The following is a 12,017-nucleotide window of genomic DNA, read 5'->3' as shown; positions in this document are numbered from 1 at the left end:
ATATCAACTGTTTATTATAAAGTCATATCTACACAATTTTCTACTGAGACTATTCCATCGATGTTTTACAAAAATCTTTATGAGGACAGATACAGCACATGAATATCTGTGTAAATACTTCATAAACAGATTCATCGATTTACTAAAATAAAAATACAAGGCATAACATGAGCAGCGTGTATTAAAAATATTTACAGCATAGTCAATTCACTTACTAAGGCAGCACTATATTCACTTATGGTGTCATCTTCATATTAATACTGGTAAAGATAAAAGGGAATTAACAAAGTGGAAACCATGTTAAAAGTATTATTGCTGCAGTTTCAGCCTATTCCTCCTAAAATAGGTCTAATCTCTACCACGATCTATTTAAAAACATGAATAAAGCATCAATGTTGGCAAGATCAACATATTTCCTATTAAAATGAACTCCTGAAATATATGAAACTAGTATTACTGTTGCACTGTGTAGGATTAGTAACCCTGTGATAAATGAACATGTCAAATAACTGCGATAAGTTATCGTCATATAGTTTAAGGCTGTGCACTTTGATTTTATCAGTCCTTCCCACGGATACGTTAATACTCTGTAAAATAAATATTTATCAAATTTGCGGGTTTGCATCTTCGACCCTGAAGTCTGCTCTGTCGGCATGACTGTTTTTAAAAAAGATGAAATCTGTCTCGGTCTCGTCACTTAACTTTGAGGGTGTTATTCTTCCGTCGAGGCGGCTCCTTCTGGACCTGTCGGGCCCGCGTGCCCAATCCCAGAGACTGCAGAGACTCGGTGACGAAGCGCTGCGTGGGAGAGACGCACAGCATCACCAACAACTTGGCATCGCCACCTTGTGGACAAGATGGAGGAAGACCAAGGGGAGATTATGACCCCATTCTATTCGATGCTTGTAATTAAATACTTAAGTGAGGAATGTTTCAGTTGGATGGGAAGACACAGAGAAGATAAAAGAAGCATGGAAAAGAAGGGAAGTTATAAAGAGAGAGAGAGAGAATGTGTGTTTGTACGTCGTCACCTATGACATCCTGAAGTAGGTGAGTCAGTTTGCTGTTCCTGTACGGGATGTGTGGTCTCTGTTCGGCCAGCGCTCCGAGGACGTCGGACAGAGCGGAGAGGCTGCGGTTTATACAGGACACCTCCCACAGAGCAGCACCTGTAACTCCAGACATACCTGGTGCGAACACACACACACACACACACACACACAGGCATTTATACCCTGTAGCTAAGAGATCAGCTCAGTACAATCAACTTTTTTTCCTGCGTGAATAAAATAAGCGATTGCCAAGACCTGCATCCTCATCATGGTTCAGACCACAGACTCTAATGTGATTCAGACACTTGCGATTGGAATGTTTCAGTTCTGTACTCGGAAGCATATTCAACCCAAATGACTTAAAGTAAGTGGTAACACCAGCACTCACACAGCAAAAGCCACGTCCTCAATTTCTCGGTTACAATACTGCCTGACAGATTTATGATGCCTTATAGGAAACAATAAACATCAACGTCCAGCTTGTTTTCACTGGCGCACACTTTGCTGTCAAAGACTTTTTCTCTCAAGAAAGAATATGAAGTGGAGATGTGTTTCCACTTGAATTTCATTTTTGGCAGCAGTTAATCTACAGCATGTAAATTAGGCATAGGCCTAAAGCCCCATTTACAATATGGCATGAGCTCATTTTCCAGTCAAAATCTTGCCTGATGTATTTTTAAAAATAATAATAAAACCAGTGTTCCCGTGATCCCCAAGCACTGAGGCCCAACACTCACCGACACACTCGCTCCCTGCCAGATCCACCAGCTGCAGCTTGGTCCTGAATGGAGTCTGTGCGATACTGTGCCTGGGGGAGGGACATGGGGAATGGGCGGGCGAGCGGCTGGGAGAGGAGGCGGTGCTCGCCAAGAGCTCGTCGGATGAGTAGCGGGCGGCGGGGTTGGCGCGGCGGCAGCGTGGACTCCACCACTCCTTGTGGGGGGAGTGCTGCATGTCCTTCTTGGCCCTCTGTAGCCTGCGGGCTGAGAGGAAGAGTCGCTAAGGTAACAGTGCAGGAACGCGATGTCAGCATCAGGTGTCAGTTATACCAACGCGAGTGGGCCTGTGAGTTGTGTCTCACCCAGGGCCAGTGCATTGGGGCTCTTGGAGGAAATGGTGAGGGTGACAATGAGGTGAGAGCGTGACGATTCGGTGTGGACCAGGGTGGGACAGTGGGCCCTGAATCTTAGAATGCTGCTGATGATCCGCATCACATCAGAGGCGCTGCACACAGGCCTGTTAACAAACATGTAGAGAGATTAAACACGTACACCATTACCTGGCGTCTGGGCAGGTGGCATACAGCGAGGATTTGGGTGTGAGTTATAAAAAGTTATGAAGTTCACAGATCCATCACACAGCATTTGAAACATTTTTCACATTAAAAAAAAAGTATTGATTGCACCTCCACAACTAGACACTGGCAGCCTATCAGCATCAAGCTGTCATATTTCAGAGCCCTCATCATAAACAGCCCTGGCAGTACTCACTCGTGTGTAAGGGAGGGGACCTGGCTGGTACCGGAGGAGGTGGTGATGACGTCCCTGCGCTCGCCGGCGGTGTTCCCCTGCTCATCTTGGGCCAGCAGGTCGAACACCTCGTTGTTGTACACCTCCATCACTGACACCTCCACTGTGTGGCTCTCTGCAGGCTTCTCGGAGATCAGCCTGGCTCACGCACATGGGAACACACACACACACAACACTGGACGGGTGAAGACCCGAATCAATGTTCAAGACGATTGCAGTCTTTTTCAGCTTCCTGTTCAAACTGGTTCTGAGCTTAATACAGATTTTTAATGATGTATTATATGACAATAGACCAGATACATTTTTTTTTTTTTTTTACTTGTTTCTGACAGCTCAGTAAATTAAAGGCAAAGACCAGAGCTCAACAGGGGACTTTTCCTTTTGAATTGACGTGCTGTGATTTAAAAAAAATAATAAAAAAAGTCTGTTCTCTCACCGAAACAGCTCAGCAGCAGCCTGGGGGATAAGACCCCGCTGTGCCTCCTGCTGCGTGGTCGAGGACTCCGCTGGCGACTGTGATCCCATCATGGTGTGAGTCTTTCCACTCCCCGTCTGTCCGTACGCCATGATACAAACATTATAGCTGCGGGGCAGGGAGAGAGGCCACATTCAATTATCGTTGAAGCACTCATTGTGCTATTTTGATATGCATTTGAATCCCTCTATTCACACAGGGTAGAATTCAATGAAAACAGTTCCGTTTCTAGGATTACTCAAAAGTTATCGAGGGATTTGCATGAAAACTTCATCAATGATAGGTCTCGGGTATGGTAACAGATGATTATATATTTTTTTTTGAAGGATTCTTCAGCATTGCGAGATAGGGCAAAACCACTCAGCGCTCTCCGAGTGCTCCTGTTTCGTGTAGTTTGTTTGTTTTAATACTTGCCCGTCCAGCAGAGATGTAAGCAGTGGCTTGACTTCCTCAAACACAGCATCCTGGGAATCCTCTGGTCCATGCACCCTGGAAGAAACAACATTAACCACAGTGACGGCTAACAATCATAAAAAGCTGAAAAAAAAATGATATACAGTGATATACACTTCATCATGTCTGTATTTTACCTCTCAAACTCAAACATCTTGTTTTGCCCTGGCATCCCCGTCTTCAGGCAATTCACCATCACTGTGTCCTTAAAACACAAATAAGGAAAAACTACAAAGTGAGAACACTGAGGCGAAGTTAGCAGCAACCCAATCAAAATACAAGAAACTCACATCACTGATCGCACAGACCACTTCCTCTGACGGTGCGGGCCTAAGAGAGAAAAGGACACGTGTAACTCTAATTCTCGAGCGCAGAACAACCGCTCTCAGTCATCATACTGTATATTATGGTATGGACACATGATGCCTAGTGTGTTGACCCACCCCGATGCAGAGGTCGAGGACTGCACGTGGTCAAAGGGCAGAACTGGTCGCACCCTGCAGTGAACGCGGATGTTTCCTCTCAGCTCCTACATCACAACAAAGACGACTTGCTGCCGTTCTACTTGTGCATATTATTTGCCACCTTGGAGTATAACACTAGAGCACTTCTGGCCACTATGGCAATAAATCATCTGTCCTCACCACCACTGCGTTGTGGAGTTCTTTCCTCCGCCGCCGCTCTGCCCTGCACCTCTCCGTCTCCTCCTCCAGAGAGCGCTCCAGAGCTGCGACACGGGCCTGCAAGCCTGAGTGGGGACGGCAGAGAGTTTGTGTGGTTATTTTTTCAGACAAACAAGACCAGCAACACTGAAAAGCCACTGCCGGCTTCTATGACACAGTAGGCTCAGATTTGATGGATGGATTTCATGTTGGAAAACAGTCGGATGAATGAAAATCTGTCACTTACTCCAGAGCCAGAGGCCTCTGCTCTCTGGAGTAAGTCTTTGAATTAAGGCCAAGTTTTAAATCCTCCAGCGCACGTATACACTACACCTGCCACCAAACATCCCCATTCACACACAGCACAGGCTGAGACACTCAAGAAGAGGACTAGCTGGATATAAATAGAACTAGAAAAATAGAAAAATCTAAGTGCTGTTGCTTCATCACATGAAAATAAATATTCAACCAATCAGATACGTGTTACTTGTCAATGTACCGAAAACAAAGCTTTCGTAATTCTCATCATTTTTGGAAGGATGCATAATATCAAATTAATATTAGATTGACATTTTAATAGCCTTACAGGGGGTTTAACCAACCTACCACTCAATTAACAGTCACACAATGAAAAACAAATAATCAGAAGCAAAGTGTCAAAATATAGTACAACATGAAATGTAATGAAAGAAAAACCTCCAAGTCGTTTAAATTACGACCCAGGGGAGTTGGTGCTAACAGGAAATTGAATATTGAGTTTAATCCAGGTAAGTAGGAACATTTCTGTATTCTTCCTCGACTCCATCAACTGACATCGACAACAAAAGGTCACGAAAAAAGCCTCATTGTTTGTCGCAGCTTGTAGTGTTATGCACAGCGCCGCAAGCGCTCGGGCTTATGTGGAGCCAAAGCGTTTGACAAGATCAGTTCCCGCCTATCATCGGAGCCGTGGCGACCGGCTGACATGCGGGACGGCGTAAGACGCAACATTCAACCTTGGACAACCTCCGAGGGAGGGGGTGAGGGAGGAAGAGGTGAGGAACAGTGTGAGAGGATTAACGGCACACACGCCTTAATGGAGACACAGCCAGTACGCAACCTGTAAGCCGCTTCAGAGCGGAGACACGCTGAGGGTGAATGAGGCTGAGCAGGAAATAAAAAGTTACAGGGAGCAAGAGGTAGACGATGTAAGACCAGGAGTCTTCACCAACATCACGCAAAGCCTTAAAAAGTCTTGTTTTGCGGGCATGGGTGTCACAGGTTTACTTTTAAAATGTTATCCAATACAAGGTATCCCTGTCTACAGTTTGACTCTTGGTCCAGTCCAGTGGACCGTTGGCAGTCAACCGTGGTCAAAACAAAACGTCCTGTGGTGTCCTGTCGGAGCACTCACACAATGTTTGCCACCGTTTAACTGGAAGTGACCTCAGCTCAGTTAATAGCGATAATGATTTCCTTTCAAAAAAAGAAAGGATGTCAAAGATGCTACGTGCATGCTGTTCACCAGTGGCTCCGCCCGCTCAGACACTTACTCTGCACCTCGTCTCCGCGGTGACCATTTAGCGGAGAGCTGGCTTGCGCCACTTTCTTCAGCAGCGTCTTGCTCTGCTCCTCCAGCTCAGTGGAAAAACTCACGTACACTGCAACCACCTCACTCAGGTCCTGCTTCAGGGCCTGCCACGAACACACAGAGATCAGATCAGGTATGGCTCTACTCTTTGGTGTCTGTAGTCCCTTGTTTCCACATAACCAGCTCATCTCGACCCCGGCAGCTGTTTGACAAGTCGGACATGAAGACAGGTCACAGCCTACGACGTGCCCACTTTCCTCTCAGCGTATTTGTACCTGGACGTCAGACAGGAGTGTGGCGAGGGATGACCGGGTTATATTCTGTGCATCGCTCTGGTGCCGATGATGGTTCAGCGCCCTGCTCTCCTCTTCGTGGTCCTGACGCAGTTTCCCCAGACACTGGAGAAGTAGAATAACGTCAGCATGCTTGTTCTACATCACTGAGCCACTTCATTCGCAGGTTGTTTGGTGAAATGTGCCATACAACACACACACAATGTTGAAAAATAACCGGTAACCGGTGATTATGTTATATCACGGCATCCTGTTTTCACCCCCACAGTAGCAAAACAGTACAGATGCATATCTTTTTGTTAAATGTGGGATATTACTCTACTTTAAAAGCATTCAGAACACCAATGAACATAACTGGCGGTGTGCGAATGTGCAGTTTATCTTTTCTTTTATTGCCATGTTTACCGCAAACTTGCTTTAGTAAAAATATCCAGGTGCCGTTGCTCCATCACAGATCGAGGATCTGTCTCTTCACCTGGGTTTGATTATGCTACCAGTAAGATAGTCAGTTAGTTGCTGATGTACCAAAAAGAAATCTCATCAATTCTTACAAAAGTTGACTGCAAAAAAAATGCTCCTTACCTAGATTATCTTAGAAACCAACCAATCTAAAAATAAAAAAGTTGTTTTTTGTGTATTAATTACAGAATATCACATTTTTAAGCAGGTATTTTTGATATGCCACAGTGCAAAAAACTACAGGTGTATCATGAATAAATGGTGTAACAAGTCATTATGAATCTATGCCATTAGATACAGTTTTACACCTGTGTGTCATGAGGGGAAATACAATTGGCAAAGCGTGTAGTTGACAGACTTGAGTCATTCAGGAGGAGACTTATATAATAGACATAGCTTATGCGGAACAGAATTGAATAGAATGGGATTTTAAGTTTGAACCTGTGCTGTGAGTGGTGAATGGCAGAACTCTTCTTACCTCTGCAAGTCTCAAATGAAGAATAGCATTCTCTGTCTCCAGCTCCAGTATTCGCTCCTCTTTACTCTGAGAACAAAGTAGAAATCGTATGTTGAGTGTGCTCAATGACAGCATGAAGGCAGAATCTATGGTCTGACTCACTTACCCTCAGCTTGTGCTCCAGCAGATGCACCTGGTGCGCAAATATCTGGTCCCGGTTAATGAATAGAGGCATTTTTTTTTGATCCCTGGAAGAGGAGAGACAGAGGCGAGGGGAGAAGATGGGGAGAATGAGTTACCTCTCACCCCGTTCCTTCTCATCTGAACATGTCGTGTCCTCTCGGGGCAAATAATCCGATTAGGGCCCCGGTCAACAATAACTCTCTCAGCTCAGCTCAGCTCACCTTGTCTGCGTTTGTGTGCGGAGGCTGCAGCCTGCGGACTGAAACACGCCTCGTGACATTTGACAGAGAAATAAAGTCTCAAAGTAGCATGCAAACATGAATAATTCAATTGTATCATTTCATCTGTCATTCTCAAATGTTGTTGTCGAAAAACCCCCCAATGGTTTTGGTACACTGGAGGCTATTAACCATTAGCCAACCTGTGACATCTGTGTGACCGCCAGGGGGCAGCAAAGCCTCGGAGAAGAGATGTGGCAAAAGGAAGCGATAAACAGTGCGAAGAAGAAAAAAGGCACTTCCGCATAGTCACGGTTAGTTTACCTCAGCCGACCTGGTCAGCAGTTGTTGGCCCTGTCCTGACACAGAATGGCTAAACAGAAAGACAAGAGACGAGAGAAAACCAGCGTCGCCACCGAGGTGAGACGTTTGTTTGTTGCCTTTAGCTTGTAGCTCTGTAGCTAAGTTCTGAATCTGGCGTGAAGTCTCACGATCATCTTGTTCGAGTGTCATTCATTCATTCATTCTCTGCGCGATCAGACAGCTCTGCTGCTGAACATGGTGTTTATGCAACTCTTACAATATAATATTCATTCATTTAATCTCGTCATCATTTTTCTTTTTCTATCTGTGAATGCTGTATTGTAGATTGACCGTTTGGAGGAGCGGCGGGCGCGTTGCCGGGACAACCTGGAGAAGGCGGAGTTCAGGACCAGGAAGGAGAAACTCTCCGAAAAGGACAGGTGATGATGATGATGGTGATGATGATGGTGATGATGATGATGATCAGTTAAAAAGGACAAGGTGTTAGAGAAAATTGTGTTAAAGTCATTCCTAAAACAATACCAGACATAACTTTTTAACGTTTTCATTGTTCTAATATTGGAAGGAGGACTGTGGATTTTATTACCCATCAATCACATATAAAAATGATATTTTTGTTGCCAATATGAGTGAGCGGAATGATTAGAATAATAAAAAATTGATGTCTGATGCTTTTCTAAGACAGACTTTAAAAATAGTTTTCATCTCGTGATTAAACCTTATGAATGACTTTTTTCTTACTGCAAAGAATAAAACCTTCCTGATTGTGCCATATGTCTCTGTCTCATCTTTTCTGCTCCACAGACAGGATCTGGAAGATGAAATGACAATCATGAATGAAAGGGTGCAAAAGCTCGGTGAGACTAAATGCTTAAAATGTCCTATTCATATGTCAAGAGTACCTCCAATACCAGGTCCAGGATTGCCTATATTATTACTGTAGTTGAAATTGTTATTGTTAAAAGTCAGATAATGTAAGGCAGAGAAATATGTCATGATTTATGAGAAAAGGAACATGAGGTTTCACGTTTGAAGGAAACCTGATGGCTGCCAGTACCACACATTAATGCTTGCACCACCACCACCAACATCTTGTGTTTTTTCTTCTCTAGACAAGGAGCTGGAGACCTTAAGAGGAGAGAATCGGAAGAACATGCTACTGTCAGTGGCTCTGCTTGCTGTCAGCGCTCTATTCTACTATATATTTTTCTACAATGAGGAGAACTCGTGATACCACACGGTATCTTGAGGGGACGTACAGCTCTCATTCCTGACACTTGAAAGAGAAATAAAGTGCAGTGTTGATGCAGTACCTCAGTTCTGCCTCTAGATGGCATCACGTCATCGTCTCCATTTCGCCACCACAGCTTCCTCAACGGTGAAATCTGTGTAAGAACCATGTTTCAATACTTAATAATGTCTGCATTGGTCTCTCAGTATAGCTGAATATGTCTCACTTCTCACTATTTTCTTTTTTTTGTTTAGAAAGTACAGTTATTTTCTGTATTCCAATGTAAGCTGGAACCTGGTGGTACATTATTGTCATTACTCAGCTTGTGTGTGACCAGAAAAAGAAGTCTGTGGGCTATTTCAGCAGCACTGAAACTACTTGAATAGTCATACTTGGCTATCGGGTAACAAAATCGAATAATTCACCAGCGTGTGACCTGCCTGTAAGTTATCCCAGGGTAATCCAAAAATGTTGGACATCTGCACTCTACTGCAGGTGACCAGGGTTGTATTGTAAATTTTCACTGCTGTGGAAAACGCCTTCCTGTTTAATATGACAACATATTCAACATCACTGAGACTTAATGACATTAAAACTATACGTTTTGCCTAATGCGACAAATAAAACTAATATCACTATTTTATATAATGTATTGATGAGACACTTGATGCCAAATACAACTGATCTTAACAATACTTTGCATGTGCATGTCAGACGGATGGATGGAAATCCGGAAAGAAGTAAATGATCCAGAATCTGAAGAATGTATAGTTTTCATGACATAACAATGCTGTAATTCAACTATCTCTAAAGAAGCGCTTAAAGATGCCAAAGATGTTCAAAACTATCGATTCAACAGTTAAGAAAAAGGAGAATATTGGAACTTGGTGTGGTCTTTATACTTGCTTTCATTCGTTCTGTTCATGTTATTGTCTGTTAGTTTTTTTCCATGAATGTAATAAACACTTAATATCCAATTTGGAAGCACATTGTTTGTTGCGAGGTTCATTATCTGCAGCGCATTTCAAAAATATTTATAAAATCAATTACATGACTCACAACTCTAAATTTGTCATAAATGTCACTTCTTAATGAAACACGTGGTTCTGTCTAAAAACATGAAATTAGACCAACAACTGTGGTGTGATCAGGAGGTTTGATGTTAGAGACAGATTTAGAAGAGCAGTTGTTGTTGTTTTTCCTTTCAGCCATGCTGTGATCAGAGAAGCACCTGAGGACAAGGCTGTAATAAGTCTTTCGGCCTACTTTTCATTCTGATTTTTAAAATATCAAGCAGCCTTCCTGATATCGATTGTCATTGCTTTTATTAGACACAAGACTTGGACTCATTTTAGCCTTTCTCCTCTTCATTAACAACGTTCCCTTTAAGGCCTGAAATAGACCTAAAATGTGAAATAATGACCACATTGGATTCATCTAAATGAGCCCTTCCAAACTGTCTCTTTTTTCCTTTTCTGATGACCCCTTCTCCTAAATGCAAACAAAAGTATTTTTTTTATATTTAGCTAATGCGCCTTTTCTACCAAGTTTTTCATTTTGGTGCAATTTAGCTGATGGCTCTCATAACAGCTATCACTTTTATTTCTGTCCTGCATGTTAAAGTTGCAAAATGTTAAAATGTAGAAGTTTTACACCTGTTTTCTTCCCTATATACCAATTCTTTGCCTTTTTTTGTCAGTAAATCAGCAAATCCCAAAACATCCAAAGCTACCCCGTGTTAGTCCGTCTCCCTATGACTTCCAACTTTCAGACAGTCAGCCTGTGACGCTCAACGCCAAGCCTTTTGGTTCCCACTGAAAATCTTTCAAAAACAATCCCAAGTAAATAATCACATTCAAATGATAAGGAATGATACTTGTCATAAGGATCAATTCATTATTGGGATTTTGTCTTTTATGGGATTTGTTGCCAGAAGACAAAAAATAGAAGATTGCACAGGGGAGGTCTTCTGTCGTGGTGGGAAAATTCAGGCAAATGTGTGATAGGACAGCTCAGCAAATAATTGTTTGTGTGCCCTCCCTCCTCCACACACTATTATCACCACTGCAGTCCGCTGCACGCCCACTCACACTCTCTCGCTCATCCCCAGATAAAACAAGTGCAAACAAGCCCATTGTGCAACACCGCTGTGGGATTTAAAGGCTGATTACAGACACCGGACACTGTTTGAATATTAATTAACGCATTGTGCTTGATATAATTGCATTAGTAATTCAAAGGTAAAAAAAAGTAACGAATTCACAATCTGGAAAATTGTCATACGTCACATCTTTGTTTGGTGTTTTCATTGTAGACTTCAATTTGAAGATGTTTTTTGCCATTAAAAAACTAACAGTCCCTACAGTTTTGCTTTTCATGACAGTGCTGTATCCATGGCTGAATTGATCGGCTCCAGGTCTAATTTCATTGCCTGATGAATCTTTTAACAAGGAGTTTCCCCAGAGACGACGATGAGAGCAGAGTCAAGTGGACAGGTGAGGTGGGGAAAGTGAGGGGTGTAGAGAGGGGGGGCTAATCAGAAACTGAAGGGGCTCTTAAAAATTGTCAGGTTATGAATTCTTGCAGAGGGTAAGGCTTGAAGCGCCGTTGTTCTCAGTCGGGTGGAGCTTTGGACACGTGAAAGGCATGTTTACTTGAGCTCACCCTCAACTTTCAGTCAACTCTAAGCCACGTGTGACAGCACTGCTGCCCAAGAAACGTTTAGTAGCCGAGTGTCCAATTACTTTTGAACCCCTAAAATGTGTTTGAAGGGCTGTATCGGCCGTACAGTTCTCTCCGTGTTGATGTTTGACTGAATCATTGGCTCGTCTGCCACATAATATTCATTCCACCGATGACTAGATTGAGCCAATGTGGACACAATACTCTCTTGCAGTATTACCGTAACCTGTCAAATAATAACTTACTATAAACTATTCATAAAATCGGTCAAGCGTTTGATCATATGGTCTGTTTCAGTTGACTAAATTTGCCACTGGGAACAGTTGTTACGTAACCTTAGAAAATGAGAAATGTGCGCGTTTGCAGTTGCCCTCTGGTACTCAAACAAAAGGATCTACTACATTCCACGTGGAAGAGAAGAGGAGCATC

The 12,017-nt window shown here is 43.1% G+C and overlaps 2 protein-coding genes across 2 annotated transcripts; one reads left to right on the top strand and one right to left on the bottom strand.

Moving 5' to 3' along the window:
- kif25 (kinesin family member 25) lies at positions 1-7,557 on the bottom strand. Its single transcript, XM_035617162.2, has 16 exons — positions 7,355-7,557; positions 7,117-7,198; positions 6,972-7,037; positions 6,017-6,139; positions 5,704-5,845; positions 4,154-4,257; positions 3,953-4,038; positions 3,800-3,839; positions 3,647-3,714; positions 3,471-3,545; positions 3,018-3,164; positions 2,543-2,719; positions 2,134-2,288; positions 1,790-2,035; positions 1,032-1,187; positions 1-845 (listed from the first exon to the last, which is right to left on the bottom strand). The coding sequence occupies exons 1-16, from the start codon at positions 7,450-7,452 to the stop codon at positions 694-696; spliced, it is 1,917 nt and encodes a 638-aa protein (XP_035473055.1). The 5' UTR covers positions 7,453-7,557; the 3' UTR covers positions 1-693.
- Positions 7,558-7,612: 55 nt separating this feature from the next.
- On the top strand, positions 7,613-9,893 carry ccdc167 (coiled-coil domain containing 167). The gene is made up of 4 exons (XM_035617167.2): positions 7,613-7,771; positions 8,000-8,094; positions 8,480-8,532; positions 8,788-9,893. The coding sequence occupies exons 1-4, from the start codon at positions 7,721-7,723 to the stop codon at positions 8,904-8,906; spliced, it is 318 nt and encodes a 105-aa protein (XP_035473060.1). The 5' UTR covers positions 7,613-7,720; the 3' UTR covers positions 8,907-9,893.
- The last annotated feature ends 2,124 nt before the right edge of the window (positions 9,894-12,017 follow it).

This window comes from Scophthalmus maximus, chromosome 18, assembly GCF_022379125.1.
Source record: "Scophthalmus maximus strain ysfricsl-2021 chromosome 18, ASM2237912v1, whole genome shotgun sequence".
NCBI lineage: Eukaryota > Metazoa > Chordata > Actinopteri > Pleuronectiformes > Scophthalmidae > Scophthalmus > Scophthalmus maximus.
Note: the sequence above shows the minus strand (reverse complement) of the source record. Positions and strands in the feature narration are given on the sequence as shown.